General features: G+C 38.3%; 1 protein-coding gene across 1 annotated transcript in view; it reads left to right on the forward strand.

The window, feature by feature from the left end:
* The window catches only part of LOC127409786 (reticulon-1-A-like), a 53,404-nt gene that overhangs the window by 19,958 nt on the left and 18,964 nt on the right, over positions 1 to 14,482 (forward strand). Inside the window, exons 2-3 of the mRNA XM_051644605.1 lie at positions 4,289 to 5,017; positions 6,559 to 7,401. Of these exons, the coding sequence (XP_051500565.1) occupies positions 4,289 to 5,017; positions 6,559 to 7,401 (1,572 nt within the window). The remainder of the gene's footprint in view (positions 1 to 4,288; positions 5,018 to 6,558; positions 7,402 to 14,482) is intronic.

Consider the following 14,482-nt stretch of genomic DNA (forward strand, 5'->3'; position numbering starts at 1 on the left):
TTTCTGAGGTGATCCAGTCAGGGTTGGATCTAGGGGGCTGCTGGGGTGGGCTTTGGCCCCCTAAATTATCCCTATGCCCGCCCCCCAAGTGCATGTGAAGCAAAGGGTCAAATTATATCATCATGGTGCTGACCCTAACGAAAAGCGCTGGTATGTCATCGCCTCATTACTGTAAACTTTCTAGATTCGGGCCTGGATCAAAATCACTGTAGCACTAACTACATGGAGACAAATGAGAATGAGCACCATCAACATCACACTTTTCACGCAATATGAACTGAAAGTAGTTCTATGAATACTCCAATGGTCGTAAATAGAAGTAGCTTCTCTTTCTCTTTCAGATTCACTTAGGGCTTCCCAATTAATTTGTCTGGCTGCATCCCTTACTTTGATGGCCTGAATTTGGGAAGAGGTAAAGGGATTTTCATGCCAAAGATAACTGAAGTTGTTATTTGATTTGTATAAGGCAGTTATGGTTACATTATTAGTTCAGTTGGTGGGTTGTTTAGAAATGAATGGGATTTTGATAACAATGAGTGCGTTTGGAGTTGGTTGTTAGTATCCCTAGAAGGGGGTATGTTGTGATGGCCCAGCATGGAGTTTTGTTATTGAAGTATCAGTGGCTCTTTTCTCTCTCTGCACTATTTTTCTATAGGTTCACAAACTTCTAAGCTACTTTTGGTTAAAAATAGAGTCCCAATGGAGCAAATTTGCCCAGTGAATGTAGGGCAGCAAAGAGAGGAACGGGCTCTTGGATGGAGTGGGGTCAAGTTGGCAAGGAAATAAACAAAGTGATTTACAGAAATCATGTAATTATCTACAGTTACAGACCTGTAATATGGAGGGTAGGGCTGAAATGATTAGTCGACGTTATCGACAATGTCGACAGTAAAAAATTGTCAACAGAAATTTTCGTTGTCGAATGTCGTTGATCTCATTTAACGTAACAAAATCACATTAAACTCTAATGATGACATGCGAGAGCAGCACTGCAGCTCGCGCTTGACTGAGGAGAGGAAGAATTACACAGCTCACAGTCCAGATTCACTCTAAACTTTCACAGCTTCAGGTGATGTAGATCGCAAAGTATGCAAAATAGTAATAGTAATACAAAAATACCAAATAAGTAAATACAGAAGCACTCTCGTTGTGGAATATGCGGAGCTGGAGCTGCCGCTCTGCTGAAACAAAACTTGCTTGTCAAGCGTCTTTAAAGGAAACACCCTGGTGTTACATCTTTAATGCAGTTATATTTAATGCATTATAACTATTAAAGTTCAAATAATACGGAAGCAGATCATGTAAATAACTACAAACTCCAAAACTGGCATTTCCCTGTGCGATCAGCGCCTCTTCTATGAGCTGCACGAATGTCCCGATCTAAGCGGGAGAGATTGAAACTGTACCCAGCTGATGCACACTCTGTCGTGGGGGCACTCATTATTATATTATTACACTCATGGATTATAACGTGATGGCTCGCGACTTATTGCATCATAATATATGTCACTGTACATTTCTTATCATGAAGAAAACTGGCAATACCCAGCTTTATTAAGATGAGAGAGTTTGTTTTTTTGTGAGTTAAAGATGGAACAGAAAGGTGAGAGAGGGTAGTCTTCACCCCATTATACACGGCAACAAAATACGTTTTGATTTGTTTTTGTTTTGGCTTGTTTTCCAATATAAATATCTAAAACTACTTTAAAACAGCATACATTTTCTTTAGAAGCTATACTGCAGAAGAAAAATTGTTATTTGAGAATGTTGAATATAATATTAAAAATACAAATATTTTAAAATATCTAAAAATCCTTTAAAAAAAGATGCATTCACCTGAGAAGCAGCATATAAGATATTTAGACTTGCTTTTAGAGAATAGATCTTGAATAGAAGTATATTTTGTCTTTACTGCACTCGCAGAAGTATAACCAAGTGAAAAAACACACTTATATACAAAATACACTTATATTTAAGATACATTCTCTTAAAGCAAGTCTAAATATGTTATATGTTGCTTCTCAAGTAAATGTATCTTGTTTTAAGGATTTTTAGACCATTTTAAATGGAAAACAAGACAAAAACATTTGATAACAATAGGAATTTTTAGCAGTGAATTTCTTTACGGAATTAAACTAAATAAAAAGTATTTTTTCCCCTTTAATTCAGTGAATGTCATTTAGAGGTATTTTTAAAAGATGATTTTTGCCTCTTTATTGTTAGTAAGCATGTTTAATACAACCTTTTAAGTCGGGGCACAAGCTGAATAATCGTTAGTTGCAGCCCTAATGTAGGGTAACAGACCTGATCCTAAAGTCAAAATGTGTATGAGGACTTTTTTGTCACTGTGGCAAAGAAATCCACCATTTTCCATAGCAAGCATTGGAGTATTTGTGGTGGACATAAAAACATAAACATAGCCTTGGAACCTCACACGTGCTACACTCACTCACCCACTTCTTATCCATCTGTCTTCTCAACTCTCTTCTGCTCTCCATCTGCTTATTTAACCATTCACTTTTAACGTGATCAGGTTAAGCGATGTTGCTGCTAATGTGCAAGTTATGAAAGAAATTCAGCTGATTTAAGGTAATATAATATAAATCATCTGATATTATTCCAACAAAATGTATGGTTAATTATTTTTATCATTAAGTTGAAATCAAAGTGATGTATATAGTTTTATTTTGAACAAATAGCAAATACTGGGTGATGCACAAATATCAGTACCAAATGGATTTGCAAAAATAATCATTGTTGTCACCACCAGTCTGTTGTCATTATTTGATTCTATAGCACTGGGTGAAATGTGTTAGTGCATGTGTGAGTGGAAGTGTGTGTTTATGCTCTCCGGGCCCATATGTGCACCACTGTAGTTGACCTACAGATAAACATTGAACTTGAAATCTGGTATCAGCCAAAAATAGCCACAATATTACAGAAAGACAGTAAGAGAGAGAGTATGTGTTGTTAACATTTAGAAACAGATAAAGGTCAAACTGGAGCTCTGGTGGAAAGCTTACAGACAGGATGCGATATCTGCACATTCTGTCACTGAGTATACCACCAAATATAGACATAGTTTTGTTATTTACACATATTTAAGAAATTTTCTCTTGGATGTCCTGCTGTTTAGACTGTTGAAATTTATATTCAGTGACAAAAACAATTCTTACTCAGTATTTTTGTCTGGTTTCATTTAAAATATCGAAACATCCTTTAACACCTTTATGTCGGGGGTGCTATATCGCGAAATAAGTTTACGCTTAAATCGTTAAAGTTCTCGGGCATATGATGCATCATATGAAAGCTTAGAATCTGAACTTTTCAAAGAATACCATACATTTTGGATTTATGTTCAATAAAATAACAAAATAAGGGCTGAAAGCTTCTATGTCGCAAATAAGAACCATCAAGAGGTAATGTGGTAGAAATATTTTAATGTAAAATTCTTTCACATAGCACTAAAATCATTTTCAGGAATGTGACTATACAGTTTATTTAGTTTCCCTAATACCACAGTTCGACAGATTTTCAAAAGAATCACTAAGTATCTTCTTTAACTTTAGCCAGTTTTCTACTAAATTAACCATTTTGCCATCTGTGATCTTGCTTGTGTGAATAATCCAATGTTATATATAAGACGTCCAGAACAAAATATGCAGTCCAGCAGGAAAAGTATGCTGAACAAATTATCGGAAAAAATATGTTATTGACTATTGTTGCTAAAATGTTTTATATTATTGGAAAGGGGAGAATCTCAGATTTCTAATGACAGCTAGATTGAGCTTCTAGTCCACTCAGAGGCCAAGATATTTGATGAAACAATGGGAGTGGTGCATGAACTGAAAATTAGACTGAATGTCTATGGACGAGCACATCTGTGAGGGCTAAAATGCTTAGAGTGCCACCTACAGTACATTTCAGATCGGCATTTTGTGATGGAAGGTGATACAATGAAAAAATATTTTTCCTAGCATTTACTGCCATCTAGTGAACTAAAATAAGACTTTTTAAAGGGAGATAGAATGAACAGAACCAGAAGTACATGACTACAAAGTTAGGACAACAATATATATATATATATAAAAATAAAATAAAGTCTTATTTTCTGAAAAAATCTAGCACAATTTAGTAAGATTCATGCTTAAAACAAGGAAAAACTGTTTGCCAATGAGTTTATTTTCAATGATAGTCATTGTGTAATTATTGTTGAAGTTTAAAATGTTAAAATAATGTTAAAATAAGTTAGTTAAATACCTTGTTCCTCTCCTCTCTTTTCATGCAGTTGAATCTGATTCAAAATTCCAAAAGAAATCCACTAATGACAGAGATGACCTGTACACCTCTCTCATGTCCAGTCAAACCTATGCCTCACAAGAAGATACCTCCTACTTTTCTGGCAACCTGAGCAAAGCTGGGGAAAAACAAACACCACGTACGGATGACTTCAACTCTGGATCCACTTCCCTGATGTTGACCTCGGACTCAGGTATCGAGTTAACTTCCAGTGGAGACCTGAGTGAAAGCTCCCACAAGATACATGACTCTGAAAAAGCTTTTGACTCTTCTTACAACTACATGGACATCAGTCACAGAGACGACTCCGGTAGTTCACAATGCCCCCTGGAGGACTGGAGGATGAGCATTCTCTCAGAGTCCAACCAGAGCACCAAATTGGAGAAGAGCCCCTCACCCGTAGAAGTAGATTTGGAGGAACTTGGCTCTGCTGGACTTCTGGATTCTCAGACCTTCCCATATGTGGAGGAACCATCTGATGAAGAGCTGTCCGACTACCAGCCCTACCGGTCTCCAGGTAGCAGTGCCAGCCCAGTGAAGATCACCCTGACAGAAACGCCACCTACATCTGTATCACCTACCACAGTCCAGAACAGCCCATCAGTTACAGTGTCAGAGAAAGAGAGCATCCTGAGTTTGGGGCTAGAGGGAGTTCCCACTGTCACACTCTCAGAACCAGAGGACGATAGTCTTGAGTCATCTACACCCCCTCTCACAGGTAGGCATCACCCCCATACAAGCACTCCAATCTAATGGATCTACTACATGTTGCCCAACTTCCATTCCTCTAGTGGCTGATGTGATGCTCTAATGTAGATGTATTTCTTTAAATGGAACCTTTTACATTACCCAAACACATACAGTATGACATTTACATTTATTCTTTTTGCTGATGCTTTTTCCAAAATGTACCCAAAGCCACTTATAAATGAGGAATGATACTACAGAATGATTTATCCTTCAGAAAGAGTTGCCACAATTTATGCTTTTCACGGACTGTGATGATGCATTTCTGCCTTATTTAGCCGTTTAAATCTAGAAAACATTTTATAATTTAAATTTAGTCAGTTATTTAGTGTAAATTTGAAACATTACACTCGTGTTATATTTGTGTACTTGTGTACTTGTATGACATTAATTTGAAAACGAGCCACCACTGCTGTAATTGGGTTTCAAAATATAGCTGCTGAGGGAATGACAGTAAATTTGTCTTCTTTCTTTCTTCTGACCACCACTCTCTATTTGTGTCTTAAGCGTTTAACTAAACAGTAAATAAATAAACTGCATTGGTGTTGATATCATAGTTATTGTGTTCAGTCAGTAGCTGTATTGCAGTTATTGCTGTCTTGTTTGGTACACAGCGTTATTAAATTAACATGATAGCTAGCTGCTAGCTAGCAGCTACTGAGCCTCATTGCCTATTTACATGACAGCAGGGCTGCCAGCTAATACTTTCTAACAGGCTGATTCCATGACTATGATTCAGTTAGCTAGTTGTGTGTATAACTTTGCCAAACTGCTTTCGTTTTATTGTGACACATATCTGATCCGATCGTCTAGATGTAGAACATAGGCTAAATATCGAAAATTACTCAAAAGTTTATCATCTATATATATAAATATATATATAAAAAAAAATATTTCCCAACAATTATCAGTACCGTTTTATCGCCCAGCCCTAAATGACACAGCGAGCGCTCATGTTGAAGGGAGTGAAGCTGAAAGCGCTTGTGATGGCTCAAACAGTATCTATCGCTCCACACAACGTCTGATCGTCATGACTCATACATCACGTATATTGAGATTTGTATTTGCATGTTTATTTGTTGTTTTATTCATTTTGATACCCGTTTCCAGTATCTTCATACTCTCTTTGCTCTCACTGTGCAGCGAGTCAGAATTACTATCGTAATGACTCTAGAAAAGGGCCAGTTTATATTCACACAACTCACCCTCCAGAGGCCACACTGTCATGCTTGCAGGGCTGAGCAAGTGCTCATTTATTAGAGTAGCATTGTATGTGTGATTCCCTGTGTGTTGCAAAAAACATCGGCCCTGAATCTAGGCATGATCGGTTGATCGCAGATCACAAATATAAGAAGAAAATCGGCCAATTTAGATCGGTGGCCGATCAATCGGTGCACCCCTTTCTTACACTGTGGGATGCCTTGGCAGAGCAGATGGCCACAAGACACCTTATCTTCAGCAAAAACCTCACTCTTACCCTCCCCCTCTTTTTGTTTTTCTGTTTCTTCATAGAAGAAGAGTCTGACTCTCCGTCAGATCCAAATGTCCAGGCTTCTGAAGCAAATATAATGAGCTCCGCCAATGACAAAACTCAAGTGTCACTCACCTCACCCTCTACGCCTGCCTCCAAACAAGACAGCTCCCCAATTGAGATGAAGACATCCCCCCCAAAACCCTCCAGCTCCCCTGCCTTGCTTCCTTCCTCCCAAGACGTCGAGGGTAGTGGTGCAGAATCTGGCGACTCAGAGATTGAGCTAGTGTCTGAGGAGCTTAGTCCACAAGCTCCCAGTTCTGGGTACTTGAGCTTCAGTAAGAGTCCCAGCACCACTCAAAAAGCCACAGCACCTCCCAAACTGCCCGTCCAGTCTGCTGCGCCTGTCTCTGCTACTACTTCTGCCTCTAGTCCTGCCATGCAGTATAGCATCTTGAGGGAGGAACGTGAGGCAGAGCTTGACAGTGAACTGGCTCTGGAGTCCTGCGGAGAGGAAAGTCCCAAAAGACTGAGCCACGACTTCATCTCCAGCACTGCAAAGGGCCTCAAGGAGGACTCGCAGACAGTAAAAAAACCTACAACTCCCACTCCTGCAACTACAGCACCCCTTGTGACTCCCACACCTTCTCCTGTAGCTCCTGCCCCTACCAGTGCTTCTAAACAGAAGGCACTCAGCATGGAGGAGAAGCCCAAGCCCAGCACAATGACCCCCGTCCCAAGCCCGAGCCTGCCAGAGCTGAAGGTGGAGCATCCTCTTGGGGAGGTGCACAAAGGAGAGAGGAGACGGTCCAGTCAAGCCCGCAGGGGATCTGACAGACAGACTGCACCACCTGCCATCTTCCAGGGTCTAATCAGGGAGAAAGGTAAATGTGTGTTCACCACAGCAATTACAACTTTCACTATCCTGAACTACAGTATATAATCAAAGGTTTGCATTCTTCATATGATAGCCCATTTAAATGTAACTACTAAAGTTACTCTTCAAATTTTAGTCTCTTAGTAATGGAAGCCTAAGCGGTAATTCTCGCAGAGGACTTGTAGTAGCATCACTCATTAGCATTCATTCATTCAATTTCAGCATCTCATCCAATCATGATCTAGCCTCTGCCTTATAGTGTCACACAGCTGTCTCATTGCTCATTACGCCATATTGCTTCAACCATCGCCACCCCAACACCACCAGTTTAGGCCCCGTCCTACTGTGGAGGGTAAGCTCCTCTCTCCTGTCGTCATCGCCTTCCAGGTTCTGATGGCTCGAGCGAGAATCCTGATGCTGAACCATAGGATGGGGCTTACACCAAGGGAAACTCTTCTATCACTAACTCATGTTATTCCATACTATCGAGATCTCTGAGAGAAATTTAAATTCTAGTCTCACAATTATGGAACACTTCTCTCAAGGCCAGATGCCTATGATACACTTAAATTAAAATAAAAACAGACTTACACTTGATTGCCTCACCCTGTAAGGAAACTCCTTTTGGCTTTAACAGCAGGAAAACAAATTTCAATGCTTTAGTTCCTTGAGAACCAGCCCATCCAGTTATAAAACTGGACGTGCACAGGCCAGCCCACATTAGTCATTTGATAAATTGATACATTCCTAATATTATTTATGGGAAAGCTCATTTAATTGAAGTGAATTATTCAACTACTAACAAGAGAATCATATCAGTACTCATATGGGTGTCTACATGAGAAAAAAAGATGAAGAATGGAGAGTGGGTGTGAGTGAAGTTCAGATGAGGACTTCTATTGTTTTTATATAAAGCTAATTACACAGACACTATAACCCTACCCCTAGAAGAAAACTCAAAGAAAACATTATCTATTAATCATTTTTCCCAGAAAATCATTCATATGAAGTAACAGGCCTCTGTAGTATTTAAACTATTAAGGCATGGTCACATATGCCTTCGCATGGTGAAATACAGTCATCTCACACTGCGTTTCCACTGGCACGGAAGAAATCCGCTCAAAGTCGCTCACAACGCTAGGGAATAGCTTGCTCTGCACCGCTGTCAATCCCACAATCCTCCTCACGAGCATGGAGCTCGGCTTCCATTCAAATGAATTGACATTCGCTCACCTTTGCTCACAACGCACCAGTGGAAACGTATGGTCAGTGGGAATCCACACGAATGTGGATTTCGCGTGGAATTCAAGTTTGGTGAACTTTAACAGGCGAATTTGCAACATTGACCAATAGGAAGTTGCATGGTTTGGCAGAGAGCTATGTGTGGGCGCTGCTTTGTACACAGCTAAACTGAATATTCACGATGGACAAGGATATAATTTTAGTGGTGAGTTTTTTTCTTCTTAGTCTCACTGAGTATAAAGTGCAGTATTAAAAAAGGCTGCTCAGCAATTCGATTTTTGCTGGTTTTCTTATGCGTTTAACGTCCATCCACGCCATATTAACCAGAATTTCGCCGTGAAAAGGTATGTAAATGCCTTTATGAGCCATATATTACCTACGTGTATCAGAAATTGTTAACGGATACAGTGGGGTCCAAAAGTCTGAGGTCACATTGAAAATCTGGTATTTTTCCTTCATTTAAACTGCACTATTTCTAGGTCATTTCTCAAATGTAAGAAAATTTGTGATATTGATGAAAGCAATACCAAAAATACAACAACAAAAAACCTGAAATTCATGTTAATCTTTAAATTTCACTATTCACTCAAATTGTTATGCTGATAATATAATTTGTAAAGCGTTTTCACCAGTGGTTTAGAGTTTTGGACACTACTGTATTTTTTTAATTATGCTTTTCAACTTTACAAGATTTCTCACATAATCCCCTGTGCCTTTAGATGTGTGCTGCTTATGTTTTAGGTGAATGTGTTTATTTCACACCTGGCTGCTCCCAGCATCTGCTGTTTCTGTCTTTAATACTCAGCAGACCTCAGTGGGACTATATTGTGTGAAACTGAGAAAAATAATTATTGAAAAGATGTGGCTGACTTGGCATTATAAAACCAGCTGATTTATAGAAAGCATTTTCATTGCTCTCTCCCTTTCAATAATGGGAAAAGATCCCAGCGGTAAGTGAATCATAAAAATTGAGAATGAAAAACCTGGCTATGTTGCTGAGTTGACTCTATTTATGTTGCCTTAATCTTTATTCGGCTAATGTAGGATGGAGAAGAGGAGAAGAGGAATTTATATTCATGAGGTAAGCAATACCTGATTGGTCAGAGAAACTATAACCCAACCCTAACCTCATGCCATTCCAGATGTGTATGAATTTCATTTTTCTGCAGAACACAAACAAAGATTTTTAGATGAATTTTAAACTTTGTAGGTCCTAACAATGCAAGTGAATGGTGACCAGAACTTTGAAGGTCCAACATAAAAATAATCCATAAGACTCCAGTGGTTAAATCCATATCTTCTGAATCAATATGATAGGAGTTAGAGAGAAACATAACAATATTTAAGACTTTTTTTACTCTAAATCTCCACTTTAACTTTCAGATGTGAAAGTGAAACTAAACAGACACCACATGTGACTTTGGAAGATTCTTGAAAGTGAAAGTGGAGATTTAGGGTAAGAAAAGGACTTAAATTTTGATCTGTTTCTCACCCACAATTGTCATATCACTACTGAAGATATAGATTTAACCACTGGAGTCATATGGATTACTTTTATGCTGCCTTTTATATGCTTTTGGACCTTTAAAGTTCTGGCCACCATTCACTTGTATTGTAAGGACCCACAGAGCTGAGATATTCTTCTAAAAATCTTTTTGTTCTGTTGAAGAAAGAAAGTCATACACATCTGGAATGGCATGAGGGTGAGTAAATGATGAAAGAATTTTTCATTTTTGTGCGAACTATCCCTTCACAAATATGGATTACTCTTCCCTTGCCATCTTATGTTTTAGAAACATGTGACCAGGCCAACACAGCAACATTGGCTCCACCACTGGTGTGAGTTTGGGCGGTTCTAACGGTTTGTCACCAATAAGAGATGGGGGAAACTTGTGTTCGTGTCAAATGTTTTTTTTTTTTTTTCATTAATTCAGTTTGGTGATGCTATTACCAACTGTATAAATAAATAATATATGACATTGTGCGTATTACTGGATAGGTATGGCATTTGTTTGTGATATTTCCACAGCACACAAGGCACTTACTGTCTTTTATTAATGCCTTAGCTTTGGGCTGGGCTGCGTTTGTAGAGTTCAGAACAATAAATTATCCCCAGTTGGTTCAGGTTCATATCTGTCTGTTACGTTTGCTCTGGATGGCCAGTGAGTGATGCCATCTTGTGTTAACTTAGCCATGATGCAGTGGGAAGAAAAGGAATTGCACAGCTATAAACCCTGTTATGTAACACTAATATAATTATAATTTCAATTGTCAATGTTCATATATACATAAAAATAAAATTCCACTATTATAAACCATAGATAATGTATGTATCTGTGGTAGTCTGCAAATTAGATATGGTGCCACAGCCTGTGTCTGACCGCACCCCCTCTACCCCCTCCTCTTTTAAAATCAGTGTCTCACCGAAGCCTCTAGAAATAAGATGACTCTTGCAACAGCATGTACACATACTGCTTTTTTCCTCCAGCAGAGGGCTCAGTTTACCATGTACAGTCTTTGTCTCAGTTTCACCCCATTGTTATCCCATTGTCTGGAGAGGGGATGTAATGCATTACTGTTTTAATGTGTGTTTGAATAAAAGTAGAGCATGGAAATATACATACAATACATTTTTAGGACTATAAAATTATTTACATAGCTGTTGCATGATTCCATGTAAGCACTTTTCCATTCCACTTCAGCTTCAAAATGCTCAAATGATTATTTTTTTTTTTTTCATTCACAGTTAAAAGAGCTTAGTCTAAAGAATGGTGGATGAGTGGATGCTGGTTTACATGTGGGATTTTGCTAATCGTATTTAAAAATATATTCCCTTTACTGGTTTGCCTCCCCAAATCTCAGAGTGTTTGTCATGGTATTTGAGTCAGACAGGAGCTACAGGGTTATATTTTGACGGCACTGTACAGCGATGCTTAGTCATTCTTAGAAAAGGGAGGGGGTGTACACGTCTTTCAAATTGTCCTCATGTCCTCGTTCAAGAAATCCATTTGAAGTCTTATTTTACTGAAGCTGCTTCTTTTGCTTCAGTCAAACCTACTGACATCAAATCCTTCACAAGCACAAACAAAACACACTTCTCACGAAATGATCAAGTTAAAGGGATAGTTCACCCAAAGAATTATTTTATTATTTTCTCAACCTTATTTCATTCCAAACCTGTATGACTTTTATTCTTCAGTTAATATAAAAAGAGAAATTTTTAATAATGTAATGGTAGATATTTTCCTTGCAATTAGAATTAATAGGTATTGGAGCTTTCAAGCTTCTAAAAAAGCACCATAAAGATATTATAAAAGTAGTCCATACATTTTTTGCACTATATTCCAAGTCTTCTGAAGAAATATGGCTGCTTTGTTTGAGAAACAGATTGAAATTTAAGGCATTTTCATACAGAATCTAACCCTCTAGTGAGCTGTTAACTTAAGAACATCTGCAACCAGTCATTGAGTCAAAGACTTGATCGGATCAGTCCAATTTGTGAACGAATCATTCAGACTGGTTTTGCAAACCAGTGCTTTCTTGCCCTTTTGTAGCTTGATAGCCCCTGGTCCCCATCTACTCTTATTGAATAGAAGAGAGTAGCTTGGACATTCTGCTTAACTTTTTCTTTAGTATTCCATGGAAGACAATTATATAGGCTTGAAATGACATGAGAGTGAGTAAATAATGACAGAATTTTCAATTTTAGATCAACTATCCCTTTAAATTCTGTAAATGACCTTTAATATAATCTTGTGCAACTATGTGTTTAGAGGAATAAGCTTTTTTGAAAACCTGTTAAAAACACTAGAACTCTAAATTCAAGCAAGGTCATTTCACATTTTAGAGGTAAACTGGTGATTAATCATTAGATTTGGAATAGGAAAAACAAACTGTTATTCATGTGAGCCTATCTAGTTTATTTTTTGCTTCATTCTGTCTTTATCAATTATTCACTTTTTTAAACCTCTTGGCTTTCCATGTGTAATGACTGGAACCTCAGGCACCGACATCATGCATATTAACTGGCTTTGTTTGGATTTGTAATGCATTTGTATTTGCTGCAGACCATTTAGAAGTTCATACAGCTTTTGTTGTTGTTTTGTTTTTTTGGTTTGTTTGATTTGTTTGTTAAGCCACATCCACACTAATACATTTTAGTTTGAAAACGCATCTTTTTCTCTAAGTTTTGGCCTTCTGTCCACGCTGAGACAGCGTTTTTGACAGTGAAAACTGAGCTTTTTGAAAACGCTCTCCCAAATGGATACATTTAAAAACGCTGTCTTCGCGTTTTAGTGATGACAGGGAAAACAGAGATTTTCAAAAACTATGAAATATTTGTTGTCATGTGACGCAGTCATGTGATCCATTCAACCCAAAACAATCAAGATGGCAGCCCATGTTGTAGCAGCGTTGTTGTGCCTGATATTCACTTTGATAGCGTTGTTAAAGATAAATGTTACTTTGTACAACCTTCACATTGCTTTACTTCAAAGGCAACAGGAAGTTTACTTGGAATTGCTGTTCGACAATGGAACATGAGAACAATTGCGTTTCAGACCAAAAGGAATGGCGATTTTTTGCATATGCTGTAAGGGGATTTAAGAGTTATCATGCATTTCAGTGAGGATGAGAAACTTTCTGAAAATTCTTGAAAACGCCAGTGTGGACAAAGAGCGTTTCGAAAATGAAAATGGCATTTTCAAATGTATCCGGATTAATGTGGACGTAGCCTTAGAGATCAGATGTATAATTCATAGCCAGCTGCAGTTATTTTGCATGATAAATTGATCAGGTACTGTTATCTATTACATGACATATATGAACATGCTGTGAGTTCTGTGCACTGAAGTGTCTCATTACAATCTGCCAACTAGGACTGAAACGATTAGTTGACATTATCGACAACGTCGACCATAAAAAACTGTCAACAAACATTTTCATTGCCTAATAGTCGTTTGATCTCATTTAACGTAACATGAGATCACATTAAACTCTAATGATGACGCGTGAGAGCAGCACTGCAGCTCGCGCCTGACTGAGGAGAGGAAGAAAACAGCTCACAATCCAGATGCACTCTAAACTTTCCAGACAGCTTCAGGTGATGTAGATTGCAAAGTATGAGGGAAGTATAATGCAAAAATACAAAAGTAAATACAGAAGCACTCTCGTTGTAGAATAAGCAGATCCGGAGCTTTTTAAAGGAAACACTCTGGCGTTACATCTTAAATGCAGTTATATTTAATGTGTTATAACTTTATTAAAGTTCAAATAATATGGAAGCAGATCATGTAAATAACTACAAACTCCGAAACTGGCATTTCTCTGTGTGGTCAGCGTATCTTCTATAAGTTGTGCAAATGTTCTGATCTAAGGGGGAGAGACTGAAACTGTACCTGGCTGATGCACACTCTGTCACGGGGACGCTCATCTCATGAGCTGTTGTGATCTCACGAACTTCACACATAGTACACTCCAAAAGGATTGTTTAGTGTAAAACATGTTAGAGATTAGCGGACAGGTTGTCTGTTTGTGAAGTGATGAACTGTTTCCTCACAAAAGCAGTTTATTCACACTGAAGCATCTCCTCTATAGACATCCATTAAAAAAGAATGGCATTTTGTCTCCTCGCCAGTGTAACTCCCATAGAATGTCTATGGGACCACTGCGTTATGCTATTCTATGCTAACCTTGAAGGCTTCCCCTTCAGGGCCCTGATGAGGCTCAGTAGCCGCTATCTAGCAGCAAACTATCTGTATCTAGCAGCAAACTATCTGGCTAATTTAATATCGTTGTGTAACGAACAAGACAGCACTGACAATATAATACAGCTCTTGACTGAACAC

Source organism: Myxocyprinus asiaticus, chromosome 19, assembly GCF_019703515.2.
Source record: "Myxocyprinus asiaticus isolate MX2 ecotype Aquarium Trade chromosome 19, UBuf_Myxa_2, whole genome shotgun sequence".
Taxonomy (NCBI): Eukaryota; Metazoa; Chordata; class Actinopteri; order Cypriniformes; family Catostomidae; genus Myxocyprinus; species Myxocyprinus asiaticus.